At 39.7% G+C, this 23,364-nt stretch overlaps 1 protein-coding gene across 2 annotated transcripts in view; it reads right to left on the bottom strand.

Annotated features, from left to right (window-relative positions):
- dcc (DCC netrin 1 receptor) overlaps positions 1-23,364 on the bottom strand; it is a 350,643-nt gene that overhangs the window by 21,979 nt on the left and 305,300 nt on the right. For both annotated transcript variants that reach the window (XM_085278885.1, XM_085278887.1), the window contains exons 26-27: positions 19,795-19,944; positions 15,369-15,665 (exon numbers count right to left, since the gene is read on the bottom strand). In XM_085278885.1, coding sequence (XP_085135011.1) covers positions 15,369-15,665; positions 19,795-19,944 — 447 coding nt within the window. The remainder of the gene's footprint in view (positions 1-15,368; positions 15,666-19,794; positions 19,945-23,364) is intronic.

Below are 23,364 nucleotides of genomic sequence, written 5' to 3'. Positions count from 1 at the left end.
CTGTTTGGAAAAAACTATATCAGGGAAAGTATAATCCGGGCAGGATGGGTGACAACTGCTGGTTCTTGCAAACAGAGATGGATATGCACGCTGACCTTGTTGAATTGTCATCTGGTTTGTTTTCAGAAGAAACCCATTTCAACAGTGTTGATGGGAAACACTGAATGAAACATAAAAATCTTTGGTAGTATTATATTCTTTGACTTGCTACTAGGAATCCACCACAAAGAAACAAAACAAATAACTGCAGACAAAAAACAAAGATTGAAACAAGACGACAAGAAAAAAAAGAAAGGACCTCAACAGTTACCTTTGTATTGCCGACTGCTGGCCAGGTATTGCATCACTTTAGAGTTTCTCTAAAATGGATGAGTACTTGCATGGTACTTTTTCTTGTTGGACACTCAACGCACTTTTATCTACAAACCACACTCATCTGTTCACACATTCATCCATAGTACTTTATGTGTGTGTAGTATGAGTGCTCACACACAGTGTTGGGGAGTAACGGAATACATGTACTGCCGTTACGTATTTAAAATACAAAATATGAGTAACTGTATTCCGTTACAGTTACCGTTTAAAAAGGTGGTATTCAGAATACAGTTACTTTGCTGAAATAAATGGATTACACGGCGGTATTTTCCTGTTTCATATTGTGGCGGGTCAGGCCTGTTTGGGTTTTGTTTGCTACGTTCTGTTGTTCCAGGTGGCAGCGTTACGGTTGCCATGGTTACAGGGTGACGCTCTCTCTCTGCGTGTTTCCTGGGTGAGAGAGGCCTTTTTGTTGTTGTTGTGCTAAGCTAACAGGCAGAATGCTACCGGTATAGCTCTAAAGCATGTAGCATCATAGGCAGTGCAGTCCGTGTTGCAGGGAGAATGGACTGCCATACACGTTATGTGTCTGTGAGCGCGAGGAGGGAGAAAGAAAGGAAAAGTACGAGCTGTCATCGAGCAAAAACGGGAGCTGGAAGCATGTAAATATAATAATAATAACCACTGCAGCCAAGAAGAGTGCCTGACGAGCCCAGTTGTAAGTAAGCTATTAAGACTCGACTGTACACCGTGTTCGTGTTTTCCTCCAAAAACAATAAGTTCTGTTGGAGCAGCCTTTCAACGCCTCTCTCTGTCTCTCGCAAGCAAAGTTGACCACAACAAAGTAAAGCTAGTTTTTGGCTACGAGCCCGACACGGAGCACGTATTAGTCAGAGGTCCCTTTACTACGGTTCGGAGCCGCGGACCTTCAGTAACAGTAATAAATCACACAGCAATAGTACATTCACGTTGTAAAAAGCATGATAATATATTAGGTAATCCAAGTACCGTATTTCCCGGACTACAAAGCGCACCTGAATATTAGCCGCACAAGCTAAAATCAGGGGAAAATCCTGTTTTGTACATACATTAGCCGCACCTGACCAAAAGCCACAGGTGTTTCAATGTTGACTTATCATATGTAAGAGAATATGCACAAAGGGAATTGTCAGGAAAGAGATGGCTGTTTGGAGACACACCCCTTTTATTAATATTTTGAAAAACAAGTTATGGGTACATATTTGCATAACTTTTTAGGTATATATACAAGTAGCGGTAATTACAAGTACGAAACATGTACTGTGCTTCATAAATGAGTAACAAATGTAGTACATAACAATAACCTACAGCACACCAGAAAAATAGATTCGGCCTACCTTTTAGGCTCAGGTGCAGTGACACGGCTTTAACAAGAAGAAAGGTCAGTCATTCACCACCATCTTTCTCTTCTTCCTGCGCACTAAAACCACCAAAGTCCTCTCCTCCAGTGTCGGATACGAACAGGCTCAGGATGGCTACGTCATCCACTCTCAGCTTCTTTCATTCGTTGTCACTTACAAAACCAAACAAATCCTCGTTGTCAGTGTCAGAGTCGAACACCCTCTGAAGGGCCGTGGCGGTGTCCTCCTCTCCATAATGCAGCAGTCCAGCCCTTTGAAATCCGTTGGTGATCATGGATGTTTTCACACTTTTCCACGCTGTCAGGTTCCACCAGTGGAGTTGAGCATAACTTGCTTTTCGCAAGTTTATCGCCGCTCGTCATCCACGACTCCCGCTGAACGCGTAGCGTTAATTTGAAGTTTGTTTTTCGCGCTACTTGTACGGCACTATGTTGCCTGGCGGATGGACACGTGACCAACATACCACTCTTGAACCCCAATACTGTGTGTCTGATCACATGCCCTCTGCCAGGCAACGTAGTGCCGTACAACTGCGGAACAAACAAAACAAATCGTCTTACGATATGACAAAAATCATGGACAATCCATAGAAAAGCCGCACCTGACTAAAAGCCGCAGGGTTCAAAGCTTGTGCAAAAAGTAGCGGCTTATAGCCCGACAATTACGGTATTCAGAATATGTTACTCTCATTGAGTAACGTAACGGAATACGTTACAGAATACATTTTGGGGCATGTATTCTGTATTGGAATACATTTTAAAAGTAACCTTCCCAACACTGCTCACACAGAATAAAATGATCCCACACTGATGGATGCAGTGAAGGCACATTCGGGTTCAATATCTCACCCAAGGACACTTCAACGTGACTGCCAACTTTCCAATTACTGGCCTTCCCCTTCTTCCTCCTAAGCTACAGCTGCCTAAAAATATTAGAGGCATTTATGCAAATGGAAAAAATGGCTCGGAAGTTATTGACTTCCAGGGGATATCCCAAGTGGGTACTTATCCTCTGGTAGTACCTAGAACTGCTAACTGGGCAGGCCACTAGGGGGTACTACAGACTTCAAAAGTATTAGTCAAAGCAATTAAAGGTTCTAATGCTCTTTCTCCTCTTTTGGCTATAAGTCTGGTTGCCTGAGGCTCTGTGGCCTGCAGTTACTATTGAGCTGTTCCACAAAGTGAAATTTTATTAATAGATAATCAGGCCAGGCCTTGTTTTGCAGAATGGCTTGTTTCCTGAAAATTGCTTTTTAATACTGACCTCCATGTAGTCTGTAGTTTGACCTGATAACACAGAGCTCCTATTGATTGCTCTAAATGACAAATTCACATGTAACTAAGTGAGCCATCAGACTGCAAACAGATTTAGAGTCTGAGCTATTCACTCATCTGCATGAAAATCCATCCACCCATTCATCTAACACTTTCCAATTCGTATAGTCCATCGCTCTTAGTCAATAAAAATGAAATGTAAACATAGAAATACTTGGAATGGACCACAAAGTCAACTAACAAGGAAAGAAAGCAACTAGGAACAAAATAAAACTGGCCTTCAAGCAGAAGACAAACTAATGAATAAAAGACAAAATATATAAATAAATACATGTAATTGCTGTCTCCACAATACAAACAGGAAATTGAAAGATCCCCCCCATACGCACTACAAAGCGAAGGTGATGAAAAGAAAAAAACTGGAGACCAAAGACATTTTTTTCCTCATCCCTGAGTCCCTGAATAGCCTCCTCATATCTGAAGACGTCCTGAGGCTTCTTCCACCCACAGCCCCCTCCTCCATTCTCTGCCCTGCACTACTTCACTTCACTTGATCGATACATCTATTCTGCTCCCTGAGAAACAAAACACCTGGAACATCTTCAATAGGAGTGGATTACACCGGAGACTGCCAAGTTTTAAACTACTTTAAACATTAACGGTGTAGAAAACTTCACGTTATACTGTGTACTCAGTAATTTATTAAAGCACAAAATGGGAAAACAGGTAATTGTACGAACAACAGAAGTACGACACCAACTGTCCACACGCTCAACAAAGAATATACACAATTTGTAAAGAAGGCAGCAAAGTCCTTTTTATCATATTATAAAAGCAAAACTGGCTTTGGAAGTATAACTCTTTTGGGATTAGAGAAACACTGCAGTCATGCTGGCTGTTGATTGAAAGAAACAAAATTGGTGTCAAAATGTGCACACTGTCAACAAAAGTTGACAGTGCTGGCTCAGTGCTGGCCTGGCTCTCTGATCTAACTGTGTTTAATCAATGGAGTTGACCAATTATCGGGGTTTCTACAATTTTTGCAAATGAGTGAAGCTGATTTATGCTGCTAGCACAGTTATACTGTAATAAGTGTAAGCAGAGATTGCTACACCACTGATCCTTCAATTACCTTATTTTTCCTTTGAATATGAGCTTGTTTTGTCATTTTTTAAAATATCTTTTAGAAGTGTGGCTACAACAGTCAGGTGTCATTTACACTGGGTTGCGTATACAATTTGAACCTGACCACCTGTATGTTTGCATTTTTCACCCGCCAGAGCTGAAAGAAGGGAACTAAAAATATAAATATGCTTAGCATTTTTCATCTAGACTTGTGGACGGGCACCAGAGTGGCTTTGAGTCTGTATTTTTCAGTCTGGCTTTCACAGTAATACTGACCTTGTGCGGCTCTGAATGTCTCTACGTCTGGTGGAGAAATTGCTGCCAGCTTCATTTCCAACAGAAGCACGACCAAATGCGTTTGTATGACTTCTCAGCACGCTGCTGTCAGACCGAATCCAAACTGAACTGAGCTCCAGAAAAAAAAAAAAAAAAGAAAAAAATGTGGAAAAACACAATGAGCTGCCGCACTATAAAGCTGAAGCAAAGGTTACACATCCACAGTGGAGAAAGCCATAAAAGAGAGTTTCACGGTGCCTAGCTCACCCTCAGGGGGTTTGTCAGAGAGGGATGGGGGGCGGAGGTGGGGGGACCCATGGCTCGTCTGCTCAGAGAGAGGTGGATATATTTACCAGACAAGCAGGAGTGGAGGTGTGAAATGCCCGACGGGGGTCACATCAGAGGTGTCTGTGTCTGCTTTTGGGTCGAAAGCAAAGATGGAAAGATTTACAGCAATAGGAGATGAAGATGGAAGGGGCGGGGTTATTGATCCGGAGAACAAAAAAAACTTGTCTTTGAGAAGATATCGCATCTCTGGAGGGAGTCAGACGACGTCTGTTCCGTTTCACAGAAAAGTTTTATGTTTCTTTGTCTGCTTGTTTACCTTTTTTCCCCGTTTTCTGTCTGGTTTGACCCATGCGTGTCTCTAGCTACCTGACCAATGATTTCTATGATCCAAGGCTTAGAATAGTTTTCTTCTACTTGAATTATATGGAGGTCAGTTTCTACGATGAAAAGAAACAAAAAAACAGAAAGTGCAGAAGAAAAAAAATTAACAGTAACACTATTATTATTACTATCATTATTATTATTATTATTATTATTATTATTATTATTATTATTATTATTATTAGTGGGATACAAAAACTGGGAATACTACAAAACTGTAAAGTATAACATCTCAAAGTTATATTCAAATTTAAAATGTGGACTTTTGGTACTTTATCTAGAATTTATTTATACTGTTTTATTATCTTAATTTTATCTTTTATGTTATTATATTAGCATATTACAATCTTGCCATCATAGTTTTTTTGAGTTTCTATTCAAGATTTGGAGAGAAACTCTGAAACAGAAAGCAGTTTATATTCAGAGCTGGCTACAGTTCAGTCAGGGACCTGGTTATCTAAAGCAGATGGATATTTCAGTCTGCACTTATTTCTGGCAGTATGCCGAAAATAAATAAGTGCAGATGGATGTGGTTCAGTCTGAATTCAGTTTGAATCAATACATTATTTGGATTCCTCCATCAGCTGATGCAAAGGTCATCCAAATGACTGTGGCTGTCGTGTAGAGGAAGTCAAATGTTATCCATCATGGAAACCCCGACCACCCGCAGCACCACTTACTGGACAGGCTGTATTCAGCTCTGCAGCCACAGAAAAAGAGATGGAAAATCTGTCCTACTTCATACATTTGTTCCTTTTTAAAACTCCTTTCTACTTTGTATTTTTTGTTTGTTTGTTTGTTTTATATAACTTTCTCCTTTTGTGTAATATCCATCCATTTTCATATGAGCCTATCCCAGACGAGCCTAAGACGAAACACCAAGTGCACCTTTGACAAGTCACCAGTGTATCGCAGGGCGATTTATAACATTACGATACTGATACGGTATCAATGTATGTCAGAAGTTAGTGTTATTATTTTCCTGATTTAGTAATAATTTTTTACTTCACATCAACTTCTTAGTATCTCTACATGATGACAAAATCTCATAATATCGATAACAGCCTGCTACCCTATGATATTGTTTTAGTCAACTTTATTGATAAGTTAATACCTCATAAAAAGATTCAATATGATTTTTTGTGAGCAAAACATCTCATTAACATTTTTTCATGCCCCTTAATCAGGTTTTGTTAATCCTATTTTCCTGTCTTTTTGGTAAAAACTGGCTTCTGTAAAATGAGACTTGAAGTACCTTAAACTTTCTAATTTGAATATTACAAAGTGAGTATGAAGCCTTTGATGTTTTAAGGCCTCAGAGCACATCCTGATCACCTCACCATGTCTGATCAAACTGCAGATTGAAGACCAACTCTTCCCTCTTCCATCCTATTCTAAACCCCCATCACAATTTCTGCATGCCTGCAGGTACAGTCTTTCAAAACACCTTCATCTTTCATCTCTAACATGATGTGGCCAGTAAAAGGTCATAAGAATACGAGATCACAGCTTTGACCTGTCTTTTATCTGCATGATGATGAAATGATAATTATACAACATGAATTATTTGTCAGTGTGGGTCAGTGTTTCACCGTTTCAGATCCTGTTCTTAGTTTTTTCTTGACTGCACCAATATATTTTTGCTAAACATTCAACCATAATGACTTTACCAACCCCTGATATTTTCTGTAGCGTCACCCTTAGAATAAACTACCATGCCGTTTGTATAGTGAAGGGTAGCAATCATTCCAATCCCTAGAAAACGAGTCGTCAAATGGATGATTTGAGAATATAAAAAAATAAAACACGTTTCTTTCTCCGCCCTAACACGACCATTCAATTGCTACAGATAACCATTTTAAAGCACCAGAGCTTTTCATTGGTAATATCACTGTTCCTCTGAGGCAAGATGAAGGTGTGCCCTTAAAAACATCCATCACAGCTGGCTCTGTGTCTGCCTCCAGCTGTGGCTGTAATGTCTTTTCTCAGTATCAGACACTGAGTCAGACAATCCCATTACAGCTTCCAGCATTAAACCGCACATTCAGGCCAATTTAGGTGAATAACTGCCCACCATCACACTTTAGTCTGCAGATGGGCTTTGGAGACTCCATTTAAAAAGAGAAGAAGGTCTCAATTTATAAAGTGATATAAAATAAGTGAGCAGAGCGGTGGAGGTTTCTGTGGTCTGCTTCAGCTGAAGGTAAAAAATAGAAGCTGCTGACAGCATTCACTTATGATTCAATCACATCGTTTTGAAAGATGCAACATGGATATTTCAAGAAAGAAGCCTGAAGGAGGTTGGATTTACAACGCTGAACGTCATGCAGACCAAGAGACCTGTCAGCAGCACTGTAGCAACCTCTGGTTGGCAGGTAAAAATGTGTATTCCATGACCAGTGGCCAAGAGGCTGGGCTCAGTGTTGTTGGCTGTAACTGGGTGCTGCACCAAAAACCTCCTTGTCATTGCTTTGATTGCTAGCAGATAGCTGCATTCACCCATAGTTTCCATGGAAAACCCCCACCTACTTACAAACATTTGCCAACGACTCTCAGACTGGCAATTAATCTTAAGAAAATGTGACCCAAACAGGAAATGGAGATCATTGCTCTACAAACTAAAAGTCGCACCTCTTGATGCAAAACTTTTACAACTGAACGGCCTCAGCTAATAGATCAGGAAACATAAATTTTTCTCTTCTGACCAGTGGTGGCCAACCAGTCTCCTTGGACCTCTTGCTCAAGATATACTGCTTTCAGAAGTCCTGCTTTCTAAAGTCCTTCATCTTTAATCCTTGAGTTGAGCAGAAACTGTACATAAAAGCGACTGTGATGTCAATCATTGGTTAGCAGCCTACAGTGAAGGTTGGAGGAATACACATTTTACTGAGTATGTTTTAACCCTCTCAAGGCAGGCGTTGCAGATTTGCAACATGAGTTTTATTTACTCAGAAGTACCACTGCAGGACTTGGTTGTGCATTAGCAACAAAAAGTTTAATTTGAGCCTGAGAGGGTTAATAAGCCTAATATGTACATTTTCAGTTTTTCCACATCCATGGAGTTTGTTGCCATGACATGCACATTTAAATTTACAGATCACAGTGGAAAGGCATAAAACCTCCACATGTAGAAATTTTGTAAGTAAAACAAAAATTTTATTTTATGCCTTTAGGATTTTTGAAGGAGTTTTAAATCTAGAAATGCTTTTAAATTAAATATTTTATTTATTTTTACTTTTTTTAGCAGGCTAATGCTGGCATCAACATACTGGCAATAATAGTCAGTTTTACTAAAATAAAAAGCAAGCAATTACTTCATGTTTTATGAACCCCTCCAGTTAGCCCATTGGTGCACAGGTTCTGTCCCCTGGGCTGCATTGTTTGACACCCCTGATCTAAAGAAAACTACATAATCTCACACATGCTCCATCACATGCTCTCTCTTCCCCTCTCTCTTTTTCTGTCTCACCCAAACAATCCAATTATACCATGAAAACATTATTATTTTCACCCAGGGAGTCATTCAGACCTGGATAAACACACAAACAAGACCAACAATGAACATCAAAAGCCATCGCTCACTGGTATGTTTTTTCTCCCTGGAGGGGGGTGGGGAATAGAGGTAGTGCTGCCTAGCTTTGAGGCTCTGTTGTAGGGAGGGGGCTAAAGTAAGGGTGGGCGGGGTCACGGGGCGAGCGGCAGGTCTCTCGGAGTTGTCGCCCCAGGCTTGCGATTTCTCAGCGAAAGATTTCCAGGAGCCAAAAATCAATGTTAATCTGAGGCCACCTGGGCATGTAAACAGAGCCATAATGGAACTGTATACACCCACGCACACACACAGAGGTGATACACACCTAACAAAAGAGGAAATGCACAACAAATACAGCTACACACATACAAACGGAGCCCAGGGATCACATGTACTGTAAGACGCCCCCCCCCCCCTTTCCTCATTGCTGCAGGCTACCAGAGACAGTATGACAGGATGAGGCGCAGAGGGACAGAAAGAGCTAAAAAAGACAGTGAACAAGTGAGACAAAGGACAAAGAAAGAGTAAAGTAAAGAAAACCGAGAGGGAATTAGGGAATGTCTAAGAGGAGTGGTGCTCTTGCCTCCAGTATACTTCATTTTCTAAAATCTCATGGGGAACACTTTCTGGACTTACAAGTTTTAAAACGACATGGTAGAACCACATAGTGATGTGCAATCTAATATTAACCAGAGCTTTAAAAATTCAGCTGGGAGAAGTCCTGATTATTAGAAATTATATTAGTTAGCTTGACTTTATTTACCTTTATTGTAGGGTACTGACATTCACGATGAAACTGCTGATCAAGCTCAGAAGGGCAGAAGTCAGGAGTGATGAGACCAGAGATAGTCAATAAAGTTCAGTGACTTGTTGCAACGACAAGTGAAATAATGTCAGATGAGCAGTTGCTGAGGTACTCATCTCATCCCCGAGCCAAGTGACTGACCTCTGATTGACAACTCACTTTAGTGCCACCTGTAGAGTTCTGACGTCTCAGTCGCCTCTCCAACTATTTCACTGACATAGTGCCAGTTCAGTTGTCTCAAGGCGCTTTATATCGCAAAGCAAAGACCTTACAGCATTAGACCAAGAGGGCCAAGAATCTAAAGATAAGTTTTCACAGGAAGAGACCTCAGGTAGAAGGTTGGGGTTTGAGCCAAAAGATAAGCAGGAAAGAGAAGCAGAGAGAGACCAGGAACAGCAAACAGGACGACAACACAAACTATAGAAGAGAGTAAAGCTAAAGCTAATGCTATCCGGTTGTTCAGTGATGACGCGACGAATCCTACTTCCGGGTCTAAAGTAGTCTGCGTTTAATATGGCTTTTGTGTTGTTAACATGTTTAATGTTTTGTATTTTCTTCTATTTGATCTCAAAAAGCTCCTAAAACAGTCAGTGATCACTGTTGACCTCCCTCGGCTTTTATTACCGCTAATCATTTATTTAAGCTCAGTTTTTAAAACCTTAGCATGTAACTACAGCCCAGCCCATGCAGCAGTATATGAATGACTAACCTCGTATTGTGGATGAATAATCTCAGTTGTTCTCCTGGCTGAAGTTTTGTCCTTTTACAGCATCCTGCCATGCGATTACATTTGTTCCTGACCACCGAGAACACTCACGTTAACTTTTATCGAGTGGAAAAAAAGTTAGCTTGTTTATATTATGCTAACATAGCTGTGTCGCTAGCGGTCACGTAGCACATCATTATATACCAGCTAGCCCAACTTCAGTAACCCTACAAACGTCACTGCTGTTTAGTTTTCTGTCTTCATTTATGCTGGAAGTGATAGCAGAGCTGTACGTTTTAATTTGTTTCCAAAACCCCGCAGTCAGGACATGCTATATTTTATTTAGATAGAAGCTAACGAGCTAACTCCCTGCTAACTTCTAACTCCGTTAAATGTCATAAATTCCGTTTTCATGGATGCCTGGATGTTAAACTCAATTGTTACACCTGGTAGAGCAGAACGCTGATCATTTTATTAAAGATGAAAGACTTCAGACAGTTCTTCAACTCTCAGTAATGCCATAGTGATCGTTTGATATGTGGACCTGCAGCGGAGTTTAGACCCAGACACGGCTAGTGACGTCAGACTGAACAACCGGATTAACAGTGGCTGCAAAGTGCTCAGTGCATTATGGGAAGTCTCCATTCCACCCAGAGGCATAACTAAGCAATGATTGACCTGAGGCAGCCATAACCATTAGCTTTGTCAAAATGGAAAGTATGACTTTTCAAAGTAGAGATGTTTTTCTCCTGAACCTACTGAAAAAAACAAAAACAGTTGTGGAAATTTGAGGAAAATTTGTCATTTATGGAAAAGGTTTGTGACCAGTTGATGTCAGCTATGCGACAATTTGTTCTTGGGCAAATGTATCATAGAGTCGGTGCAGTCGCGTTGTGAATGACATTTAATAAGCCAAACAAAAAGAAAAACTAAATGAGTGTACTTGTTTATTACGTTGAACTGGCCCAGTTAGCCCGTCAGGATCTGTGGTTAATAATCTCTTTCTTCCATGATGATAGATGTTCCACTTGTGTTTAATGACTTTTGGGAGGTTAAATCTGTTTCAGCTTGTGGTTGAAGAACATGCCATGACTATAAATCATAAAGGAAACCTTGTGTTACCCAGTTGCTGTCCATGGTGCTGATCGGAAGCTGGAAAGATGCTACAGTTACTTTTGATTACTGTTATACACAGTGTGTGTGTGTGTGTGTGTGTGTGTGTGTGTGTTTGCTTGGGTATCTACTAGGGGTGCAACGATATTCGTATCGATATTGAACCGTTCGATACAGTGCTTTCGGTTCGGTACGCATATGTATCGAACAATACAAAATTTTTAATTTATTTTATCAACTTTCCTTCTGACGATGCTGTCTGTGTTGAGCGCTCAGTGAATCTGCGTTCGACTACTCCGCCTAGGCTCGACAGTGCAGCCTAGGCGGAGTAGTCGAACGCAGATTCACTGAGCGTTCAACACAGACAGCATCGTCAGAAGGAAGAGCGCAGGGCAAGCTAGCGAGACAGAAGTTAAGCTCTCCTTGCAACATGTATCTCCCCCACCCTCATTCAGATCTGGCGTTTGGAATTATTTTGGTTTTCATGTGACGTATGACCCTGAAGGTAAGCGAGTCATGGACTAAAGTAAAACAGTATGTTGGATGTGCCATGCAATGCTCAATTACATGGGTGGGAGCTAGTGTGTTAGCGCAGTTAGCTCGTTAAGTGTTGGCCGTCTAGCCCCATGCACGGGGCGATCCGCGGTAGCTCGTTAACGGAGATTTGCCGTGTTGTGGCGTTAAGGTCATTTCAACGAGATTAACCTGAAAGCACTAGTGGGAACACAACGAATATGACTGCACATTTACACCGACATCATCCTAGTGCAAAGACAAGTGGAAGCAGAAAAAAAACAAGCAAGCATGCTACTAACTTTAGCCGAGTCATTTAGACAGCTGTTAGCACATGATTCTCCTTATGCTGCTGAGAATATAGCCCAGAAGAAGCGGATAGTATAGCTTTTATTTTGGAAAGAGACATTTCTCTGTAATAAACTCTCTTTTCCAAAGATGAGTGATTCCTCAATCAGATACAGGGCTCGCAATATCGCTAGCCCGACGTCCTGGAGCTAGCGATTTTTTCAGTCGGGGTACCAAAATCGATCTCTTCCCTGCCCGTCGGGCTATTGTAGGAAGGAAAAATATATGTCAATGCTTTTGCATTCTTTCAGAAATGTAGCTGGGTAATTATGTCATTGGCATCGGTGAGCCACTGTCAATATGTGACATATTGAAGTCGCGTTTGAATTTGCGCTTGTTTTTTTGCTTTCACTTTGCAATCGCGTGAACTGTGTATAGAGTGCGACAGCACTGATCTGTGAGTGATGATAATTTGTGCACCAATTCCTCTGACATCGTCTTATTAATCGTTAGCTTACTATGCAAACATGACAAGTGAAATCTCCCACAGCAAGCTTAAAAATGTGAGAGGTTGATCGCGCAGAGAATCGCTGAGCTTATGTGAGTGCGGTGTAAAAGCAGCAGGATATATATTTTAGTTCTGCTGAGCCAAATAAGACAGGTCAGGGTGAAGAAGTGACAGCCAAAGAAAAGCTTACCACAAAACGGAGAAGTTATGACAAATCAGACTATAAGGCAAAAAGAAAGTGCAGCTTTATGGTTTCATGGACAAAAGAATTTCTGTGGCTGCAATATGACGAGCTAAATAACCAGGGCTGCACATAAGTGGTCCGCAGGTGCGTATTCGCTGTCAAAATAAAAAACACGCACAAGGGTTAGGGTTAAATTTAAAAACTGTACTTTTGAGTTAAAATATATATTTATAATTTTAATAAATGACAAATTAAAAAGGCATGAACATTTTTTTTGTATTGAAAAAAATATCGAACCGTGACACCAAAGTATCGAACCGAACCGAACCGTGAATTTTGTGTATCGTTGCACCCCTAGTATCTACCCCGGGGCCTGTTACAAAGTTGTTACACCTGTCCTGAACCCACACTGGGAGCTGGTTCTACAGGAGAGGGTCCTAATAGCTGAAGCCTCTGCCTGTTTATCTAGCTTTAGAACTACAAGTAAGCCTGCAGTCTGAGAGTGAACTGCTTTACTGGAATAATATCATCTTGTGAGGTCTTTAAGATGTGGCAGGACTCAACAACTGCGCAGACAGGTTCACAGCCGCTGCGTTGCTTGAATTCTTTGCCAGGAAGCCACAAAAATGAGTTTTGATGACAGATATTGAGAAAAATCAGGTACTGAGCAAAGCCGGGAGGTTTTATTTTCTGTTCTTCTTGGATAACTGTGAAAAATTTCAACCCAGCTCATATTTTTAAGATATTTCAATCCAACATGGTGACTGACTGAGAACACCAGTAAAAAGAATCAGAGGGGACTCTGATTCCCATGAGACCAACATTTTTTTTGGTCAAACATAATGCCTGAGAGAGCAAGAGAGAGGGAGAGAGAGGGAGAGAGCGAGAGAGAGAGAGAGAGAGAGAGAGGGAGATTTGATATATGGAATATGGAGAAACCGACAGGTAACATAAAAAGTGAATGAAAGAACAGAGGAAGGTCGGTCCAGATCAGATCCAACCCTCTGGCTAATGTCAAGGCCAGTTACAGTATATCGTTCTACAAATACACACACACACACACACACACACACACACACACACACACACACACACACACACACACACACACACACACACAGTGTAGAAGCCTGAGGCTAATGCATTCAACTTCCCTGAATAAAATATTAAGCAAAGCACAGAGGCTCACTAGAGAGACCCAGCTTAAACACAAAGTCACTGGAATCTGACAAACCAATCAGCAAGAGGCTGCATCTTAGGGACCGGCTGCAGACGCAAAGCAGAAGAGGAATTTAAAAAAAGTGTCATTATTACAAGACAAACTTTACTTATTGTGCTGCTAGTGGTTCAGTAGAGGAATGGTACAAAGCTGTTGGCATTTCATAATCTAAGCATGCTTTGTACTGTGAAGGATTCAAAGACCTTTTCATTCTAGTAAATATACATAAGTTGGAATCAATAAGAATTACGGACACTTTAATGCAAAAGAACAGAGCACAAGCGCTTTGGTTAATCATTATATTTTGAAATTTAAACACATGTTCTACACATATAATTCACAGCTTTACATGACAATTGTTACTCTAATCTTCTTTATAAAAACTTTATTAATGGTGTTATTTTTTATAGAAATTTGTTGCAGATTGGCTGCGTGGTCTGCCACAGTTATGGAAATTTGTACCTCTCCAAGAAAGGTGGAAAGAAAATGAATATACTAACTTAACCCCCTAGGACCTGGCGTCCACATATGTGGACATCACATTTTGGGTTATTTAGACCAAAATACTCAATTTTGCTCTACAAGGGCCTGATATGCTGCTACTGTTCTATCAAAATTTTAAACAAATATCCTCATATGTGGCTCTTATTTTTCATAAGGTAAAAACAAAAAAATCTAGTAATTCTTTCTTTTTACATTCATCGGGCCCCAATATGCTCAAATATCAAAGAGAAATTAAAAATGCATGCCGTGGAAGAGTTCGGGTCTTAGGAGGTTAAAGAATATTTTATTCACCTACATCCACTCAGTTTATTTTAGGTCAGAGTAACAGTCTCTACTTTATTTTGATGTCCTTTTGTGCTAGTTTCTGTCCTTTGCTCTCAGCTTCACCACGTGTGCCCAGGAGAGAAGAGTTTGTTGTATTATTGTAGGGTCTTTACATCACATTAGAAAGCACAGTGAATCAACTGTTGTTATTATTTGGTGTCAATAAAATCTAAATATATTAATAAAATTGAATTGAATCCATCATTCCTTAAGCAAAGAAACAACAACAATCACTGATAATCTATAATCAGATAATTCATTCAGTGCACCAAATCAAAACAACAGTCTACAATATAAAGTTCCTTGGGTAAAGACTGTACAGTACTAGAAAGAAACCCAAATAATCAGATGACCTTTTATGAGAAAGCACTTGGAGATGGTAGAAAGGAAAAACTCCCTTTTAACAGAAAGAAACTCCAGCAGAATCATCTAAAGTCAAAAGATAAACAATTTAGACTGAAATCTGAGCATTTTTGAAAACTCAATCAGCCACTAGAGGTTTAGCTGCTGATTCCAGGAAAATTATTCCTGCCAAGAACACTACAATCAGTCCTGGTCCATTATAAGAAATCCTACATTATTAGTCATAACACATGCATTAAGCAGCGGTACTCACTGGACTGTGGCAGCATAGAAGTGTACACCTTGGGGTCGATGGTCCCCATGGGTGGTGGCAGCAGTGGGTTGGTGAAGCTTCTTAGTGGATGGGTGGGCCGCACACAGGCTGTCGGGATGGTCCGACCGCTCCCACCCTGGGCCTCCTCTGCCGCTGCAGTGGCTGCACCCGGGACTGGGCCTATCGAGGGAAGGTGCTCCCCAGGCGGGGCTGAGGAACCGGGGAGGAGAGGAGCAGTCTGTTGTGTTGGAGGCTGTTGCTGGAGAAGAGGATTGGAGGAGGCATCTGTGGACAAAGCTAAGAATGGGGAAGCAGATAAACGGATGTAGCATGTTAAGCAAGAAGGAGGTAAAAAAAAAAAAAGATTCAATGCGAGGTTAAGAAGAGATGAGAAATATTAGCGAGGGGAATTTGAGAGAAAAGACAAAATATCCTATTAGCCATTTTCGAAGAGCAAAAGAACGGTCAGAGAAAAGACAGACTAATCACAACAAGTCTGAGTAACACGGTTATAAATTCTGGAAAGAGATCGTGCTGAATTTTAATTGTGTTCTTTGGCACTACAAGGCAAGTACAATCTAATAATTGTCCATTATCCTTTAAAAAGCAGACATCCTTACACTCAAGTAGTAATAAATATCACAACGGGCCAGAGGGAACATGTAAATTTGGGCCTTAAACTTGTTGAAATTCCACTACTGTGTTGCAGTTACTGTGTTTGTCTTCTCTCACGAAGTTACAGCTTGTCATTTATCCAGTCGTCTTTAAAATTTAATAAATCTCATCTGTATAATTTAACACTTTATTTAAAATGCCAATCTCCTCCTCTGGCATAGAGAAACCCTGCCAGGTCTTAGTTTTATTCTGTTTCTTGTTGAATGTGAAGCTTCATGCTGGTGCTTCTCTGCTGGATGAATTTCTCCACACTGCGAAACCCTGTTTTATCTTGTCAAAGACACATATGAGAGGAAAAAAGGAGAAGAGCTTCTTGTTAAAGGAAAAGACAATAAAAAAAATCTTCAGCGTGCAGAAACTTGACTCTCATGTGTCGTGAGAGATGAAACTCCTGCTTGTGTAACAACAGCCAGTTTGATCAGAGAGAACATTGGAAAGCTGGTTATTGTATGTAGAGCTGCTGTGCGTTCATTAAGCAGCTGAGACAAGAAGGAGAATGTAGAGGGAGAGCCGAGAGAAGGAACGTGAGCGCAGTTAAAGAGTAAAAATGAGAGGGGGAGGAAAAAAGTGACAAGAGGGGACCGAGACATAAAAATAGAAGACTTTCAAAAAGCTCAGAGAGACGATGAGAAGAAACAATAATTTGTGTTTTTCCAAGAATCTAGTTTTGAAGAAAATACATCTGCATTATCTCCAGAATGAAACACAGCATTACCTCCTCTATCAGGAGGAAAGTTGGTAACATTCTCCATAACAATTCACTGCAAAAAATAAAATGGATTTTTAAAATAGTGACTCGCAGGTCTACATGAATACACTTGAATACTGAAAACACCAAATGCCTTTAAAGGAAAAACGAATAGCAAGAAACACAATATTCATTTCATTTGGCTAACTCACAGGAATGTAAATGTTATATTAAAAGATGGTTATTTGAGAAACTTCACATTTAGACAATTAGACTGTAGGGAAAATGCTACATATGGCAGTGTTAGTGTAACTGTACGGTGCAGGGACTCAGGCAAAACTGATAACCTGGTTTAAATAACAGAAAATAAACTGCAGTCTCTGTGGTTATATGTTCCAGTAATAAATGGAGACCAGAGCAAGGACACTAAAATAAGAAATGAATGATGGCACTAAAATGTTCTTTACACCCAGGTATCATAACTTCTTTAAAGTAAGAATCTGCTTAACCTTGTATGACATGAGGAAATCTTTAAAAGAACCAAAGTTTATGTGTCAGTACGGCGCAATACAGGGTAACCATATTTGCCAGGAAGAGCAGACACTTACATTTACTCGCTGCACCTTCAAAGGCCTTGAAAAGATTATGAGTCTGATGTTATCAAATCTTTCAAAGAACTGAGGCATAAAGTCTGAGGCATACATTTTTAATATCCACCACTGAGAACTCTCGTAAGAGGACATCAACATGACTCCCTTACTAAACCCCTCAAAAACACGTGCTGAAATAATGATGGGAAAAAACAAAATAAAAAAACAAAAGCAAGTGGTTCATTTTGTTTTTCCTCACTACTCTTTAATTACCAACATCTGTCCTGTCTCCTTTTCCTCACCTCTAACCAGTGACAGATGGTCTCGAACATCATTAGTGATTGTCCTAACCTTAATCAGAACCCTGTACTATTAGAATATGTCATTTTAAAAATATGCTCCATATACATGTTGTCAATGACGAAAAAATACAATCAGTTAATCTGATAAATTAAAATAACTATTGTTTTTTTCCCAAAAAAGTGCTTCTACTTGGGTTAGAGTTATGGACATGAATTAGGGTTAGCACCGAGTGAACACACAATGTAAGCCTGGACTAAAAAGAGAAAATAGTTACATTTTAACACATGACCAAAATACTGTCATGTGACATGAGATGGTATGGTAATATGAACATGGTGGGACTATTTCAGCCACACCACGCAGCTTCTGTCATCATGTCCAAGGCTGCATGCATGAAAGGATGTACATAAATTTCCTCCTACAATATTCCAAAAAACTTTGAGACAATGTCATCTACTTGAAAAAGAGGAGAGCTATAAAGTACATAAACATTAAGTTGTTCAGAGCAGAAAGCAGATGAATTGGATCATTTGGATTCAAAGAGCATGCTGGTGTAACCATCGAGATTCGGGAGGATTCAGTATTTTACCATGCTAATGAATTGACTTAAATTTATCTAAGAAGTTCTACAGGGATCAATGTCTTAGTTTAATTAGCCACATAGCAGCAGAGTCTAAAGCTCCCAGATTGGGTATTGCTACTGTCTATGTTATTTGGGGAACATAGTTGACTCGTTCTGGCCCTAATCTTCTATCTTTTCCTTTATAATCAGCAGAGTCCATTGTTGTATCTCATTGCGTGTACGTCTCTATCGTTTTTCCTTCATTAGCAGCTTTCTCATTATATTTGCCTTTCTCTATCATTAGCTGCCCCACCCGCCTCCACTCTTGTGTGCTTTGCCAGCAGCGATCAACCTTCGTGTTGTGTCAGGCCGTCCACTGACTCTGCCTCTCTGCTGTTGTTATATCACTGATACGAGCCAACCAGGAATTAGCCAATTATTGAATTACTGAATTACTGCTCCCCACCATGCCGTTTACCATTTAGCCCTGCAGCAAACCGAGACTTTAATACAACAGTGAGATAAAGGAAATGAACAGTGGGCAAACAGTTGGAAAAGTTACATGTTTACTTCTATCTATGACAGTTCTACATGCATAACAACAATATTAGCATATACAGATGTAGCAAGTTAATGTGCTTAGTTTTTCTCTCATATTAGTTTGAGAAATCATTAGGCCCCGCCCCCTCACTGCTGCCATTCAAATTTTTACTATTTGATCACCGTTACTTTGGCAAAATATTTATTTTTAAATAAGTATGGCTCTTTGATTTTAATATAACAGATGTCTGTCATACATTCAAACATCTGCAGGTTAGCAAAAAAATTTAATAATAATAATAATAACATTTAATGTTTCATGTTTAGTTGACAAGTTCATACCATGAATATATTGTATGTCACTGAACTAAAATGTGCACGAACATCATCACATATACAGCAATTATGAACGTCTATATGTTTTTTTCAGAAAGATTCCTAACAAATCCAATATATGTTACGTTCATTTCATCATCCTCTTGTAAGTGCGAGATCATGTTGTTGCTTTGGTTCTCCCATGTGTCACATTCAATGTACAACAAAGCAGTTTACCTACAATGTCACTGCAACTGTCACTCCCATAAGAACAACAGTAATATTTGTAATATTTTATTTCTATTTTATTTGCTTTGTGTCACTGATTAGCTTATACGTTTTACATGTCTTAACTAGCAAGATGATCTTTTAGTAATGCAAAAGCCCCTTAGAATGAGGACATCCTCTACATTTGTAAATGTAGACCTGTAATGTCATGACTGCTGGACACCCGAAAGAAGAAATTTGTAATTTGACGGTAAAATAAAATGAACTAGTATTGGTAACCAACAACGTGTTTCTTGGCCTCAGTGTTCAGTTATAAATATACATAGGAAGAAATCTCCTTTGCTGACTGCGCAAACTACAGCAGTTTATGTTGTTGGCACAACATAAAGGTTAATCTAAACATATCACATGGAAATAAGAAAGTGTAGAAAGCAGACATCAGAGTTTTCTTTCACACCTTTTGTTGCCTCCTGGCCACAGAGCTACCTGTTGTCGATTAGACGTATAGTAATGGCATCAAAGTACCTGGTGTGTATCCTCTGTCCACAGTCAGGCTGGGGAAAGGCATTGGTCTCAGGCTAAACTTGTTGTGAGTGAAGCCACACGAGGGAGAAGGCAGAATCCCAGGATACTGCGAGGAGTCCAGGGTTGGCACCGGGATGGCACTGACCACCGCTGAAACAGAAAGAGCAACAGGGTGAGTGTTCCAGTGACCCACACTGAAACAGAGACAGTAAACCTGCAGACCACACAGAGATTGCGATTTCACGTTCCACCGATGCCAGTGCCTTTTTTATAAAGCTTATGAAGAACTGATCAGGACCAAAACTCAACGGATTCTTCCTTTGATCGTGCTGCATCTCTCCACCGTCATGAAATCTGGCTCAGCGGTGTTTGTGTAATCTTGCCGGCAAACACGCAGAAGCCGAACAAGCAAACACACAGCACTGATCACATAACTCAACCAGCGAGAGATGAGGCAGCGATACATGAGTCAGAGTGGGAAAACAAACTGTGAGCACCACTGAAACAGATGTATAAAGAAGCAGGCTGATAGCAGTGACAGAGCAGACACGCACAGGAGTCAGCAAACCAGCGACAGAGCCAAACGAGTCAGGGCCACCAATATTAGTCATTGCACAGAAAGTTTTTATGTTTATTTCAGTTTCGTTTTTCAATTTCAGATGTGTGTTTGCTCATTTTAGCTCATGCCTAGTTTGACCATTAATGTTTTCTTAATCTTAATTCTAATACGAGGATATTTGTCAGCGGAAAGAAAGCGTATTTAAAAAATATTGTTTTACTCACAATCATGTGGAAACCTTGGTCTCATTAAAAATGCAGAAACGCCTTCTCATACTTGTTAGGTTTACACATTTTAAAAAGTCAAACTTTAGAGATTTTCTAAAAGTTTTATTTCAATTTTAGTCAGTTTTGCGAGTGGACTTAAAAAAATATTTTTGTTCTTTTTGTCAATGAAATTTTTTTTCACACAAAGTTTTGGTGTATGATACGTAGAGCTGCCACCCAGGCAAAAGAAAAATACAAGTGTATCACGTTATAACGTGAAAGGTTTATTGTTCTAACAAGATACGTTTCCTGTTTGTACAATATAATATTTATATTGTACGAACGTGATAATTATGTATATTGTAATAACGTGATATTATGTTGTTCAAACGTGAAAAGTATATTGTACAAACAGGAAAAGTATCTTGTTAGAACAATAAACCTTTCACGTTATAACGTGATACACTTGTATTTTTCTTTTGCCTGGGTGGCAGCTCTACGCTTCCGTAGTATGATGAAGTTTTAAATGAAAAGTTTTAACTCTTTTACCCTTGTGGTTGCTTATTTGTGTGAGAAAAAACAGAATGTGAGAGTAAAGCTGAGTAGACTGTGACAACACTGACTGAGAAGTTGTTTTAGGATTTGTCCAATTGGATACATGGCACCAATTTATCCTTACTTTAGGGTTATCCTGCTGTATATGTTATAGTGCTGGATAGTTTCAAATGATCTCATTTATCTGTTTCATGGTATCAAGTAGACATTCAGGGAAAGTTATCTTATGTGCAGTCATGTGAGAAAGTCAGTTTACTCTATGCATTCCTGTGAAAAAGGAGGAGTTTGAGTACCAGCCCAATGCTAATCAAGTGCTAATCACTCACGTAATCAGCAAACGTAAGCATCTGTATAAAAGGATACGTTTTTGTCTTTCCATCTTTTCCAGCAAATTCACCCAGAGGTCAGAACTTCCAAGCCTCAGAGAAACTCCAAACAAAACCCAAAATCTACATTTGGGATTCATCAAGAATCAGTTAGCAGGTTAAATAAAGTTAATGGCAAACTGAAGAAGACTGAACAAGTATGGCATCATTGGAAGGGTTATCAGGAGAAATGTGTGGCCACAATGAACTACACCTCATACCAACCGTCAAGCACAGTGGTGTAGGGGTGATGATTGGAGCTTGTTCTTGAAGCCACAGGACTCAACCATGAACTCCTCTCTATACCAAAGTATTCACATGTGAGGCAGTGCATCTCACAGTTAAAGCTTAGCACAGTAGGATCACTCAACATGACAATGATCCCAAGTACAGCACAAACTCTTCAACATAATAGCTGGAAAAAAAGACTCAAATTGCAATATTCTAGTAAAAGCTGAGACTTTAAATTCTGTGATGGGACATTATGAGAATGGCAGAATGTCAAAGAAGCAACGCATAAAGATGAGTGGGCAAAGAGTCCCCCAGAGCAATCAGAGACACTTACAAAGGTCATTTTCTAAGCTAATGAAGCAAAGGGTACTGGAGAGAAACCTGAGACAACTTTTGACATGACTGTAAAGCTGCACAGCACGATTCACATGTTAGAAGACATTACATTTCAGATTCTGAGTATCACAAAAAAGAAACAGCAGCAGAATTCTAATATCATTCTAAACACTGTTATTATTATTATTATTATTATTATTATTGCTGCTATTAACATAAATTTTCTTTTTTCTGTATGAAAACCTGCATTTCAAACTCCACTAACTATCCTGAATCATCCAGGTGTAGTATTTGTAAATCATGACAGCAAAGATAGTTTTTCACCATGTACAGACTGTTCTTTTTCGCAGCTATTCATTAGTTAGGAGACCTGGAAGTTCACTGCACTGAAGAACAGCAACCAGTGAAGCACCTGCATGTACATATCCATGGTAACCAAAGAGCTATGCCAGCGGACAGAAAGGGAGAAGCGTAAGAAGTACGATCTGTGGTGGAAGAAGTTTTTTATAATGTCACAGTGTTAATGATGTTATCAGCAGCCCTGTAACAGTCCCACCGACTGTAAAGCAGACAGTCAGTCGGAGCCAATAGAGTTCATATTGTGACCTTGAGAGGAAACTGCAGGGACTCAAACTCACTGAGACTGATTACACTGCCTCAGGTCCACACACACACACACACACACACACACACACACACACACACTGCTTCTCCAAGCTGTTTAAAAGATAAGAGGCACCCGTCAGTGTTTGTTTGTTTTTGTGTGTGTGTGTGTGTGTGTGTGTGTGTGTGTGCACATATTTCTCTCTTTGTCTCTCTCCAGCTGTGTCTTCTTTACGCACCTCCATTCAGGCTGGAGGTGAATTCAGCATTGTGTTTCTGAATATAAATGAATGTTTAATAAGGAAAAAAAAGTGTTCAAAAGAAAACATTTGCAACAGCCCATTTCTGTTTTCTACAAAGATATTTTCAATGTAATACTGAATTAAAGGCTCACCAGCCTGCTGTAAGGAAATCAATCCAAAAAAAGAAAAAAGAAACACGACCCAAGGTTTAACATTTTGTTGTAAACAGTTTTCTCCATTTTTGTTTTCATCTATGTTTCTCAAAAGTGGATAGATAAAAGATCTGGGGAATAACAATGCTTATAAAGATATTTTTCTTACTAGTCATTATAATAATTGTGAAGATTATTAAATTGATATTTTCAACACTTTGTGAAATATACTTATTCGACTTGAATGAGAATAAATTGTGTAAACTGGCATGGAGCTTTTCAGATGGTAGCATGACAAATGAGCAGTGTAACTGTATAGCT

Source organism: Mchenga conophoros, linkage group LG7 (assembly GCF_057382185.1).
Source record: "Mchenga conophoros isolate Kocher_MC1m ecotype Shallow Benthic linkage group LG7, M_conophoros_male_GT1.1, whole genome shotgun sequence".
Lineage (NCBI taxonomy): Eukaryota > Metazoa > Chordata > Actinopteri > Cichliformes > Cichlidae > Mchenga > Mchenga conophoros.
Note: the sequence above shows the minus strand (reverse complement) of the source record. Positions and strands in the feature narration are given on the sequence as shown.